Below are 13,130 nucleotides of genomic sequence, written 5' to 3' on the forward strand. Positions count from 1 at the left end.
AATTATTGGTAAATTAATTACAATCATATTTACTATAAATGCAATGGATCAGTTAAATAAAGAGTTTGGCACAGAAGTTTGTTCATGACAGATATCGGCCACATAGGATCTGTGTGTGAGAGTGTGTTTGTGTTCACTAATCAAAGGGAAGTGAGCTTATCTAGCAGCGCAAAAATCACCTCGGTGTTATCTGTAGGGAAGTGTGAGAAACAGACTCCTGTTTAGTCACCAGTGTGTGTGTGTGTGTTTGTGTATTTCCACCGCGTGTTTGTGTTGGATATTCGTCACGCACACACACATACGGGCAAGTAGCGTGTCATCGTCAAGGTTACCCTCGGGAACCCGACACGTGGCATGTGGCTAAGTGGCCCCTCGGTGTAAATGGATCCACAACACACAGCCGCGCTCACTTGATGGATTTGATCCATTCCTCCTTCTCCTCCGGCGTGGGGGCCGATATCCTGTAAACGACGTGGTTGCCCTCGACGACCCGCCCATCCGCTTCGGTTTTGCAGGCCTTGATGACCTGGCCTTTGTGGTTGGGGTTGTAGAGCTCAAAGCAGTTCTGGCACACGCAGCAGAAAGCCAAAAGCGTGTGAAAACCTGTCTCAAAATGAAGGGAGTGGATGTGTTTCCTTACCGGTTTCCTGGGCTCATCCACCTCTCGGATGCTGAGGTTCTCCAAGGGAATAATCCCACGGGGCTCTTTATCCTGGAATGAAATATCATCATTAACGAGCCATTAACAGCTATCCATCCATTTTCTTTGGCGCTTATCCTCACGAGGGTCGCGGGGAGTGCCGGAGCCTATCCCAGCTGTTAACGGGCAGGTGGCGGGGTACACCCTGAACTGGTTGCCACCCAATCGTAGGGCACATAGAGACAAACAGCCGCACCCACAATCACACCTAGGGGCAATTTAGAGTGTCCAATTAATGTTGCATGTTTTTTGGGATGTGGGAGGAAACCGGAGTGCCCGGAGAAAACGCACGCAGGCCCGGGGAGAACATACAAACTCCGCACAGGTGGGGCCTGGTATCGAACCCGGGTCCTCAGGACTGTGAGGCCAACGCTTTACCAGCTGAGCCAGCAACAGCATTATGAAATATACAGTAAAGATACAGTTTTTGCATCCTGATTTAATTTAGTGGACCTCCTTCTGGTGTGCGTGCCATCAGCCACTTGGAGGAGCACAAAAAAACTGCTCTGAAAAATTTTGTAATTCATTTTTGCAAAGCTTAGAGAATATATGTATTGGTGTATTGTATATGTCCATAAGTTGGTTGTGCTCAAAAGTTTTTGGGGATTGTGTTATAATGCTGCAACATTGATGCTAGTTTTGTTAGCCCATCTACGGCCTTTTGCATTGTGTGTTAGCATTAAGCTAATAGACTTTTGGTAAACATACGTTGTTTGCTGTAATAGTGTGTGTTTATCTGTTATTTCATTTTACAGTCAACTTTAACTGGGAAATAAACAGTTTGAGGGGCTTTTAAAAAAGTATTTTCTGCTAAACTACTATTTCACCTTTTTTTCAAGCTTATGAGTGAGTATACATGAATCAATATCTAAAGACACATCAGAAATCTCATTTGGTGCCACGAATGCAATGCTAAACACATTTGGACATAGAATTAAATCCGTTAGTTGGAATGTGACCAAGTTTTTTAAATTTCCTTCAATACGCCATCGCAAATAGATCATAAATCGTACAATCAAGTGGGAACAGTGGAATTTACTCTGAATTCAATGTACCACGACGCTATACAAATAAACTCGAGCTGGATTCGCTGCACACGTTTTGTCGCGCTGTATTTTAACTGGAGCAGAGGGAAAAAAAAAAGTGTGGAAGGAACACGCGGAGGTGGCTAATAGAGTGTTTTTTTTCTCGTTCATGCTGGTCACGTAGGGGACAGCGCCCCAGGGAGACGTAACCCGATGCTCTCCGTCCTCCTGCTTGTGCGCCATTATATCAACAGGGCCAGATGTGTGTGTGTGTGCGCTGACCTTGAAGAAGAACCTTGCATCCTTCATGTCATGTTGATACAAATGAGGGGGCACAGGAAGTGGAGTGTGTGTAACCGAGCTAATACCTCACATTTGTGTGTGTGTGTGTGTGTGTAGTGACATGCAGCGGGTTGAAGCAGATGTGCAGCGTGTCGCGTGCAGATGTCGGTGTGAGGTTGCGGTCAATGAGCTAAAAAGCTTTTAATCTAAAGTATATTTTAGAGAATTAGCGAATTACACGCATAACATGAACTCTTTGTAATATCAAGTGGTTTTATGGTGTAGTGGTTATCACACTTGCTTTAGACCCAGGAGGTCATGGGTTCAAATTGTATCAATGTCTATAGAGCTCGTGCACGTGACGTCACCATTTTCACAGCGCCATATTGCCGGTCAAAATGAGCTGCTCGACAGTGTGGGGGAGATTGAACCGGAGCAGAAGATTCACAATTCCCGAGACCTGTTGTGTTGTTGGTTGTTACAACAGACGAGACAGATATTCAAAGAGGTGATTCTATGGAATACCAGCTGTAAAGACCAGAAAAGATTGATGGATTTCGGCAATTAAACGTGATGGATGGTGCCCAACCAAAATACGCACACGCCTGTGTGACGATCACTTCATTTCAGGTAGGAATTATTGTTCTCAATCTCAAATTCCCAAGAAGTATTTATGATGGCAAGTTGGCTCATTTGAGAACAATGCGTTTAAAAAAAAAAAAAAAAAAAAAAACAACAGGGAGTTGTCTCCAACATACATGGAAGCGTGTTGTGGCTACACGTTAAACTTCGGTAAACTTCTCCCCGACGGACTTTTTTTTTTTTTTATATGCATTGTTCTCAAATGAGTCCAATGCATATTAAAAAAAACAAGTCTTGTCACGGAGAGGTTTACCGAAGTTTAACGTGTGGCTGCAACACGCTTCCGTGCACGTTGAAGATGACTCGCTGTCTCTTTTTTTTTTTTTTTCAATCATAGTTGATGAATACGAGTTTGTGTAAAACCAGGGTCATTTATTGAAATATTGGCATTTGTATTGAAAAAATATGAGTGGCTCCATCACTATGTAGGATTTATTCTTGATGGAGAACAGATTCATCAACAAAGTATTGTCCAAGACAAGCACAAGTGGGTTAAGAGTCCAATTTATTATCGGCGAAAACATTGACTTCAGCATTAAATGTGGGTCCTCTATGCCAAGTGTCTCTCCTTTTTCCACGTACCTTCGTTTATTATCACCTTCTAAATGTTTAACGTATCGGACAAAACTCTGGGTGTCGTGCTATCAGACATTTTTCGTATTTTCAACCGACTTAGCATTGAAGAATGCTTTTGTTAGACCGGCACTTCCGGCCAGTGATGTGATTTGATGACCTCATTTGTCCAAATGTGGCTAAATTTGTATTTGAGGTTACACATGTCAGGTTCTATGGTGTAGTGGTTATCACGTCTGCTTTACACGCAGAAGGTCCTGAGTTTGATCCCCAGTGGAACCAGTCTATACAATTCATTTTTTTTTTTTTCGTTTTTACAACTCATCCTTAGAAAAATCAAACATGGCCTTTGAGCACAGACGTTCGCCCACAGGAACATTTTGCAGAGGCAAAATAGCGCATGCTTACAGTTGTGTATTCGAAGTAGTACAGGCAGTTGTCAGTCAGGATGAACCACCTCCTCTTCCACGTCTTCACCCTGCCACCTGCGTACAGCAAAAATAAAAAATAAGAATGAAAAGAAAAAAACAAGTACAAGGACGTGAGTACGAAGTCCAGCTCATCATGTGGTCATGTGATAGTTCTCATTTTAATCCTAAAAGGTTCTCACGCAAATACTGAAATAGTCTCAAATGCGACACTGAAATGCCCTCACACATTATGCTGCAATCTTCTTATTTAATATACTCATATGGATTTCATTCGCATTTGTGATCAGGTCTGTTGTGTGCGTGAGAACATTTCAAGTGTGCAAAAAAAAAGGGAAATCCTGAATCATGTCCCTCATAGCTTCCTCATTCTAGAGCAGCCCAAAGTCATTTGACGGAGTGAAGGTCGGGTGCTTTTCTTCTGATGACAATAAAAAGAAGACTTTATTTTTAAAATATAAGTCAGCGTGACGAGCGATCGCCTCGGCCGAGACTCGGAGGCAGAAGTGACACGTTGCGTTTCTTCTCTTAAAGGAAAAGTCCTTTTGTCAAGACACGCAATCCCGCCATCTGCCTGCGTCGTTTTAATAAAAGTAGATTATTTGGATTAGTGGGCGTTCAGCGATGTAATTAACCTGCATGATACAAAACAGCGTCATGGCTGAGCGCAATGTAGTCTGTAATCTGCGTGCTGCCGATTGTACACCAAACAGCCGTTAAACTGATGTAAACGGATGTAATCAATATCTAATGTTCACTTGACACAGATTTTTCTACGGGATGGCAAGAAATCAACTTTATTTCTAAGAGATGATTGCAGCTTTATTGAATCAACAGTCTTCTCCAACAGTGCAGTTTTAGTAGGTTTAGTAGCAATTCAAATTCTGATTCCAGAACATTTCAGGGTCAGTAACCCCCCCCCCCCCCCCAAATATGCACATTGTGCTATCACAATTTTGAGTAATTACACACCCAAATATGTAATATATAGAAATACCCCAATGGCACTCCTGAAACATGGGAATGGTTAATAATCTCTGCTATGAAAAGGCAAAATCTGTAAATATTTGAAGCCCACACAAAAAGGTTTGTAATTGCCTATAGAAACCACAAGATGGCAGCAAAATCATCTTTTTCCTATTAGCCAAAGCTAGGGCCTGACGAAATGAGCTCGCGTCGAAGTTCGACATAAGTGCATGGCAATTGGATGCCAACAGATGGGGGCAAAGCAACATTTTCATATGAAACACGGATTTGTCCTACGCACAAAAACAGCGAATAGGCGAGTTTATTCAGTGATGGATAGATTCCCCCCCAAATATTAAGATTGCCTAAATGTGAAGGAATTAGTTTTCCCCACAAGTCCATTAGCTTAATGCTAATACACAAAATGCCATAGACAGGCTAACAAAACTAGCATTAATGTTGCAGCGTTATAACACCAAAACAACTTTTGAGCACAACTACTGCAGCCACTTATGTACACATGGGCGGCACGGTGCCTCAGCTGGAAAGCGTTGGCATCACAGTTCTGAGGACCCGGGTTCAATCCCAGCCCTCCCTGGGTGGAGTTTGCATGATCTCCTCACGTCTGCGTGGGTTTTCTCCAGGCACTCCGGTTTCCTCCCACATCCCGAAAGCACGCAACATTAATTGGACACTCTAAATTGCCCCTAGGTGTGATTGTGAGTGCGTCTGTTTGTCTCTGTGTGCCCTGCGATTTGCTGGCAACCAGTTCAGGGTGTACCCCGCCTCCTGCACGCTAACAGCTGGGATAGGCTCCAGCACTCCTGCGATGCTTGTGAGGATAAGCGGCAAAGGAAATGGATGGATGGATGTATGGTAGATTGATACTGTACATCATGGCTTGTGGCGAATGTTCAATGCATGAGGTCCTTGAGTACATTTTTGAAAAATTCAAATCTGTAAACCAATTATTTTCAAGGGTAGTGATAAAAATGAGTTTCTAATTATATTTAACTGTTCGCTGGCTCATATATTGTGTGACATAATTAGGGTTTAAACTATAAACACAGGCAATTATTTTGAGACAAAAAGGGGAGAGGGGGTGTCACTTATTTTGATTTTTCTACTATTTCCTCACAAAATGTGTTTAGAAAACCTTCCCACCTGGAAAAACTGCTCCCTAGTTTTAGTTCTGAATCCAATTTTGGTGGCTGTTGCCGACTTTTGAGTGACCCCTCAAATGTGAATTCTAATGGCTGCCACCGGACACTGGATGATAGATTGAAACACAGCAGGATATGCTGTCCTCCCATGGTGCGCCGTATTAGTATTTATCACACTGAAATGGAAATAGTGACAGGTAAAAAGGAGCGATTCATTCATCCAAAACAATCCCCAAACCGAGCGGCGTTCCCGCTGATGGAGTTCAAATGGAAATGGAATTCAGTAATGGGGAAAAAGCGGGACCCAACTTGCTGATCTGGCAAGTGCGGCTGGCAGTGGACAGAAAAGCCAGAGCCAAAGAATGCAGATGAAAGGTGGGGGAGGCGAGGAAGAGGTGGGGGAGTGGAGTGGTGGGAACTCGCGAGGCCAGCAGGGCAGGACCAGAGAGGGAAGATAATAAAAAAAGGGGGAGGTCTCCATTATTTCTCTACATGAGCAAGTACACAGCAGTGGGCACAAATTCCCCACAAGTCCATTCACTAAATGCTCCAGTATGACCCCGTGTTCTGACAGACTCCAGAACTGGATGGGGGCAAAGGAGGTGGTCTCCGATAGTACAAAAGATGAAATGACCCAGTCAGAGGACCTTTCGCCCCCCCCCCCCTTTTTTTTTTTTCCATGCAAGATTTGATAACACTATTAGCAATGCTTTCAACTGGTATTTGTCATTTATGTTTAAAATGTGGTCTCCTTGCCATAGTCCTTCATATTGTTGCATCTTGAAAAGCTTTAAGATGATTGCAATGGCATTTTGCATGTGTGCACCTCTTTTGTAATAACATTTTGTAATACTTTTAGATTTAGAAAAAAAACATACCAAGTTTTAAGAGCCAGCCTTCTCTGTCGGGGTTGAAGAACGTGTGCGTTAGGTCGTTTCCGTCATCCTCAGGGATTTTAAATGGCTCATTTTTGATGCTGTCGTAAAGATTCTGCAGAACAAGGGAAGGTGGACGCGATTCATCAGAGTCAAAAAACTGCAACGAGGAGACTCATGTACGACGTGAAAGACCACCGTCGTAGGCAAACCCTTCCGAGCGACAAATCCTCACCCTGAGAAGCTCCTCCGGTAAGTCTCCTCCTTCGTTGATGCCTCTGTTCATGGAGATGAAACGCTCCACGGGGGGCTTGTCTCTGACGTTGGGGTTATGCAAGCTGGTATTCAGCATGATGATGGCAAACGACAGCACGTAGCAAGTGTCTGGAAGCAGCGTGACAATATTCAAATGTATTTCAGATGGGCATTCGCGGCCATAGAAGCCTCTATTACAGCCGTGGATGGAAGACGACGCGGTTTGAATAATAACATCCAGGTGGATGGATTCATTTGGAACCAATTGCTGATTTCAGATTACTAACAGTCTCAACAAAAATATCTAGAAATATACCCAATACATAATATCTTGTTTCACGTTATTACAGAGTTTGAGCATTTAGCTACCCAGCTAGCTAAATTCTCCGTGTGTGATGTTTAGCTAACTAGCTAGCTAAATTTTCAAAGCTAGCTAGTTAGCTAGCCAGTACACTAAAAAAAATAACTGGATGACTCATTGGCCACCAAAACTGAAGTCGCCATCTGCCATCTTGATACTCCCAAAGCAACCATGCCGACCTGGTTTAATCGCCAGTTTCGTGGCTGTGAGAAAATATTCCATGGGTAAATTAGATTTATTTTGACACTGTTAGTATGTTTGTAAAGGGTTTTTTATTTTCTGATGATCTTAATTCAGTCGAACAAAGTTTTGTTTACGATTGTTGTTCACTCTGCTTCACCTTTATAGGCCGACGTTTTTTAGCGAAAAAGCCATGTAAATATTTTCCCAAACTTCATCAGTGGATAAGCAAGAAAACACATTCTCTGTGAAATTTTTGATGAATTTCATAATACAGAACTCTGCAAATTGAATTTGATTTTCAAATGAGAGGAAACAAGTTAAAATTTTCTGCCTGAAATAGGGCATCGCAGAGACAACAAATGAACAATGCGTTTAGCATGTATGTCCCATTGCGAATCCTTTTTTCCAAAAATATATCTAACTAATTGACTTAAAATTTAATGTTTTTATGACAAAAAAAACTTTGTTTTTTGCTATGTTATGATGATAGTGCTTCACAGCGTATTTTGGAAAAAGTTAACGTCACGGAAATCTGGCCCTAGGTAATAAGCAAGGCATCTTGGTAGTCACGGTGTTCTTTGTCTTTCCTTTGCACTTAGCCTTTTTTGGCTTACCAAGTTCAATTAAAAAACCTTCATGTTACCAGAACTGGAAAAAATGTCAAGCTCACCCGACCAGTTTTAATTCTACATGCCAAACTTTGAGGAAAAACCCCGCCATAACCTAACCTGTAAACCATGTCCTCCACATGTTTTGGGAGTACCAAGATGGGGGCCAACTGGCTTCAACCAATCGACATACCGCTAAGTGTGTATGCGCTATCCAGTCTTTTTTTTTTTTTTTTAGATCAGTGAGCCAGTATGATAGATAGATAGATAGATAGATAGATAGATAGATAGATAGACAACGAAACCCTACAGTATCTCATTTTCTGTAGAATTACCTTTTCGTAATGATATGTGTAAATGTACTTAATGTTCACTTAGAATCAGCTTTGCCTCCTCATGGACTCGTAGCCAAGCTCATTCTCGTTATCAAACATCCTAAAATATTTACCAGTGTGTTGTTGTGACTGCGCTCGTCACCAGACGGTGTTCTCGCTCAGCCAGGTTGTGTCTTTGTGAATAATGGATGTCGCGGCTCTTTGCCTGCCTCCGCTGCGATGTTGTGTGATGTTACTTTAATCCGCTTGATCCTTTATTGAGCCTTCGTTATACCAACTCTTACATCTTAACGTTCTACAGTCTACGCATTTAAAACGGCTTTCCCTAATGGCGCAAGCTTTTGTGGACCCCTGATCAATTTATGCAGAAATCCAGATCTTTCCAAAAAGTGGACATACTTTTTTTCTGGAAACGGTGTCTAGTAGCCCACAGTGTGTCTGACCTGTGGACTGGAAGACCCCGGGGTTACACTGGCAGTAGCGTGAAGCAAAGGCCTCCATCATGCGGTCGATCTTCTGAGCTTCACCTGGCAAACGGAAACTCCACAGGAACTGCCTAGGGAGCAAACAGGAAGCAAAGCAACCGTTCCGTTGGGGTCACGAGTTATCAGGATGTGTTTGACGACGCTTTTTTTTCTCCCCCCTTTTGTTCAGTTTTGCTGACCGTAGTGCTTGAACGAGGTTGAGGTCAGCGAACTCGTGGAGCTCCACAAAAGCCTGCAGCACCTTGATGTTGAAGTCATCCCTGGTGAACGAACAGACACATTCCACGTCGGAAAACAACAAGGTAATCCGTACGCGAGCGATTAAACAGGTGCTGAAATGGGCCTTTCTTCAGCATTCCTGTCGTGATTGCTAATTTATTCGCACAAGATGCTGAGAGGTGGCGTGTGGAACCAATTTAAACAGCTGGCCCGTGTTTTGCATTTCCAACCCCCTCAAGGCATCGGCTGGCGCTTGTGCCAGACTGATGAAAAACATCTAAACCCAAAGCCACACACACTGGCGGGGTTTTTGGGCCGTCCGAGGGTTCTGCGGTAAAAACCCGACGATCCGCTATCCTCTTTTTGGGAGCCGAAGTGTTTTGTCTTTTCGGCAAAGTTTGAAAACAATAACATTCTTTATATTTTTGGGGACGGGGAGTGATGTTTTCTCTCTGTGTGTGGATGGGTTTTGTTCCTCTTAAAGCTATCTGGAGCCAGACAAAACCAAGCCAAAATTAAGTCCTTCCCTTTATCGGCCATTGAACCATTTACATTAATCCCACAGAAATGTCCTAAATATTATCAGTAACGCTGGAGTACGTATCGTTAGTGAGAGTCTAACACAGAAATAAATGCGATTGAACCTAGTCCCGAATAGCAAATAAAATAAATAAAATACCAATAATTGCCTTTTTAATAGTTTAAGCCATACAACATACCACAATGATTCCAAAACATCCAGCCATCCATTTTGTGACTTAATCCAGGAAATAAATGGTTTACAGATGGTTTGAAAATATACACCGAAAGTACGCAAGTACCGTAATCTCCGGCCTGCAAGCCACGACTTTTTTTCAATACACTTTCAACCCTGCGGTTTAAGCGTCGATGTGGCTAATTTGTGCATATTTTTTCTAACGGCCGCAAGGGGGCACTGGAGCAGAAAAGGTAAGAATGAGACCGGTGGAATATATGTCCCAAGGAAGTGACTTTTACGGGGCCTGTTAGCGCTCCGCTAGCGTTAGTGCTGTGCTAACGTGTTGCTGCTGCGTTACCGGAATGTCTCAGTGATATTTAGCGGTAAGTTTTATTTTAACCGGCCCTGTTAGTGTTAGCGGTAGCTTTAGTGCGGCGCTGGCATTAGCACTACTAGTGTTAAACTCTTTGTGTACTGTCTTTGTAAATATCTCGTGTTTCAATGTGGGTTTGAATGTGGGCACTTAAGGATTTTACACAGCTGCGGTGTGTGTATGTACCAATTGGTATTTCCTTTACAAATGTACTCAGTAAGGCTTGTAACCAAGTGCGCTCTGTAGGCCGGGAATTATGGTACATGAACAAGATTCTTCCGAGCTTTTGCTGACAACCAAGACTTAAATGAGCCCCTCCCTGACATACAAAACTTGTCTCTCAGTTGAAATGTGTCACTGAACACACTAACACTAATGACTGTTGGTCTTTGGCGCATGTTAGGGTGCATCGGTAAGGGCACTAAATAAAAGAAAAAGCTGGGGATAGGTTGTCCAGATAAAACCAAAAATAGGTAGATTTTTTTAATTGTGAACCATGAGTATACAGGGAACTACTATACACTCAACACTACAACTGATACAAGGGTGGCAGGAACAATTCTAGCTGTACAAAGTGAAAAATGTGTGATCACAGATGATGACCACATGTTCCCCCCGCATAGCTTTGGGATTTTCACACGCATTCCACTCTGCAGTTATCATGTTGTAGCTTTCCAATCTGCAATTATCATGTTGTCACTTTACCATTATGCAATTTCTCAACGCACAAAAGGAGAACAAGTTACAAATGGAAACTGCATCCATCTACATAACGACTTAAACAAGCATGTTGCATAGAAACTTCTGTCTGTATGGACAGGAGCTCTATATTAATAAAATACAAATGTCTACGCTCTCTAACCGAGCATTGTTGTTGTTGTTTTATAGATGTGTTTTTGGCAACTGCTCTCGTATTAGCTGACATTAGATCATTGTGGCTTACACTCTACGCTGATACCAGCAAATGAAGATTACCTCTATGTGAAACAAGAATATGAATTATAAAGGTCTGGTTGCACCAGTAATTATTAGAGTCCTCCAACCAAGTGCTTTTTTAATTGATTCATTTAAATTGGGAGCGCTGGAGCCTATCCCTAACTAGCGTCGGGTGAAAGGCACACTATCTCTCCGATTTCCAAGTGTGGTTCTGTCTTTTTCCCTTCTCTTTCCCCTCCTCAGCGTGTAATGATAGGTTGTCGCCCCATGCAACAGCCAACTTGCCGCTAATTAGATAGCATCAACCCTCAGTGTGAGTTTAGTATGGTTGGTGGCCCCTTTGATGACGGTCCATGAATGAAGCTATTTGGCAACCAGGACCAAACCCCCCACCTGCGTGGCCACACTATTATCAAATGTTTGTTTCATTGTCTCAACTCAGGAAGGTGATAACTTTAGCCGCGGTGAAACGCAGGGTTTAAACCGGCTTTAAAACAATCATTGTCTACAAATTCTACTTTAAAGGGAAATTCCAGTGGTTTGGATTAACAATGTATCCAATAGGTCATGCAATATGTACTGCATCTTGAAAATGTGATGTTAATCTTCTCTCATTTAATGGTGTTTTGAGAAGATTTTTATCGACAATTACGAATTTTCAGGGGCGCCGCCATTTTGGCGGGTCACATGACCTATGTGCGCGGATTTGACGTATTACGCGCCGCACCAAAGGCTCGATTACATGGGACACCGTTACGCCCAGTGCTGATTTCTCGCATTTATCCTCACCTGATGAAGGAATAGCAGGATCGGTTGATCGGGAAGACATAGGAATACGTCCATACAGATTTGAACCTGTGGCTGTAACTAATGTTGAATATTCAGATGGTTCTCAGGACAGTCTGACGAACGAGTTCCGGCTAGCAACCAGCCGCCGGAGCTCACTCTTCAGACTCCGCGTCATTCCGTCCGAAGAACCATCCGAATATTCAACATTATTTGCACCCACAGGTTTTAATCTGTTTGGAATGGAGTCATTGGTTAGAAATGGTTCATATATGACCATTGGACACACGCTAGGTTCTCCGTCTCACCGTTCGCCGAGGTAGTCTCCGATAACGGTCTTGTTGAGACCCTCGCCTTTATACAGGAACTGGGCAATGTCTTCTGGAGTGTGCTGAAGGAGGTCGTTCTCCAGTAGGAACTGGATTCCCTGGAGGGGGGAGAGGGGACAGAGTGAGTCCACCTCACCAATTGCTGACTAAGGATCAAGCTTAACATGAGCCTTTTCATGGAATGGATGTAAAGTCTGAGCAAGATGCAGAGGTGACGAAAGACAAGAAGAAAGAAGACAAAAGTACCTTTTTAGGGTCCATGTTAAATTTCTTCCTCCCCATTGCGATCTGCTTGTTTCTCTGCGTTGTTTTACTGGCAGATATTGCGACATAGTGAGGAAATGGATCTAGTTGGACTACAACTGTAACATTGTTACGATATCTGAGACGCTTAAACTTCATCCTTACCGAGCATGGCCGCATTCTGACATATTTCAGTCAAATGTCAAACGTGAGCATCTTACCTTTCACCAACACACGTCAGCTGCTCGATTTCTGTCATGACCTCAGCGATCTCAAACTTCAACCTCTAGAAGACGGACATTTAACTACAGATTAGATGCAATCCATTTGATGTGAATGACGCAGAGTTGGTGTATTACAGTAAATGGATAATTTGTACTACTGGACTAATTATGTACACTGACAGGTCGCAACATGAAATTCTATCCTATTTAGCTTTCAGTATGATGTGAATTTCTACACCATTGCAATAATAATGATTTAAAGACTGACCACAGTGATAAGAATACTTTACTATTACATTTACAAAGATAACTTAGCAACTTGGCAAACTTAAGTGAATGAAGTCATATTTCAGCATCAGTCATAAAGTGATAAGGGAGACAAAAGTCATATGCGTTTAAGACTTTTTTTTGTCGCGTTTACAAGCACAGAGAAATATTTTGG

At 42.6% G+C, this 13,130-nt stretch overlaps 1 protein-coding gene and 1 non-coding gene across 2 annotated transcripts in view; one reads left to right on the forward strand and one right to left on the reverse strand.

Annotated features, from left to right (window-relative positions):
• LOC133495746 (cytohesin-3-like) overlaps positions 1-13,130 on the reverse strand; it is a 31,105-nt gene that overhangs the window by 2,305 nt on the left and 15,670 nt on the right. The window contains exons 3-12 of the mRNA XM_061810696.1: positions 12,686-12,750; positions 12,468-12,534; positions 12,201-12,319; positions 9,061-9,141; positions 8,840-8,952; positions 6,890-7,038; positions 6,658-6,769; positions 3,631-3,707; positions 641-712; positions 411-565 (exon numbers count right to left, since the gene is read on the reverse strand). Coding sequence (XP_061666680.1) covers positions 411-565; positions 641-712; positions 3,631-3,707; positions 6,658-6,769; positions 6,890-7,038; positions 8,840-8,952; positions 9,061-9,141; positions 12,201-12,319; positions 12,468-12,534; positions 12,686-12,750 — 1,010 coding nt within the window. The remainder of the gene's footprint in view (positions 1-410; positions 566-640; positions 713-3,630; positions 3,708-6,657; positions 6,770-6,889; positions 7,039-8,839; positions 8,953-9,060; positions 9,142-12,200; positions 12,320-12,467; positions 12,535-12,685; positions 12,751-13,130) is intronic.
• On the forward strand, positions 3,432-3,504 carry trnav-uac (transfer RNA valine (anticodon UAC)). Its single transcript has one exon. It is a non-coding gene; the product is annotated as a tRNA-Val (tRNA).

Source organism: Syngnathoides biaculeatus, chromosome 22 (assembly GCF_019802595.1).
Source record: "Syngnathoides biaculeatus isolate LvHL_M chromosome 22, ASM1980259v1, whole genome shotgun sequence".
Lineage (NCBI taxonomy): Eukaryota > Metazoa > Chordata > Actinopteri > Syngnathiformes > Syngnathidae > Syngnathoides > Syngnathoides biaculeatus.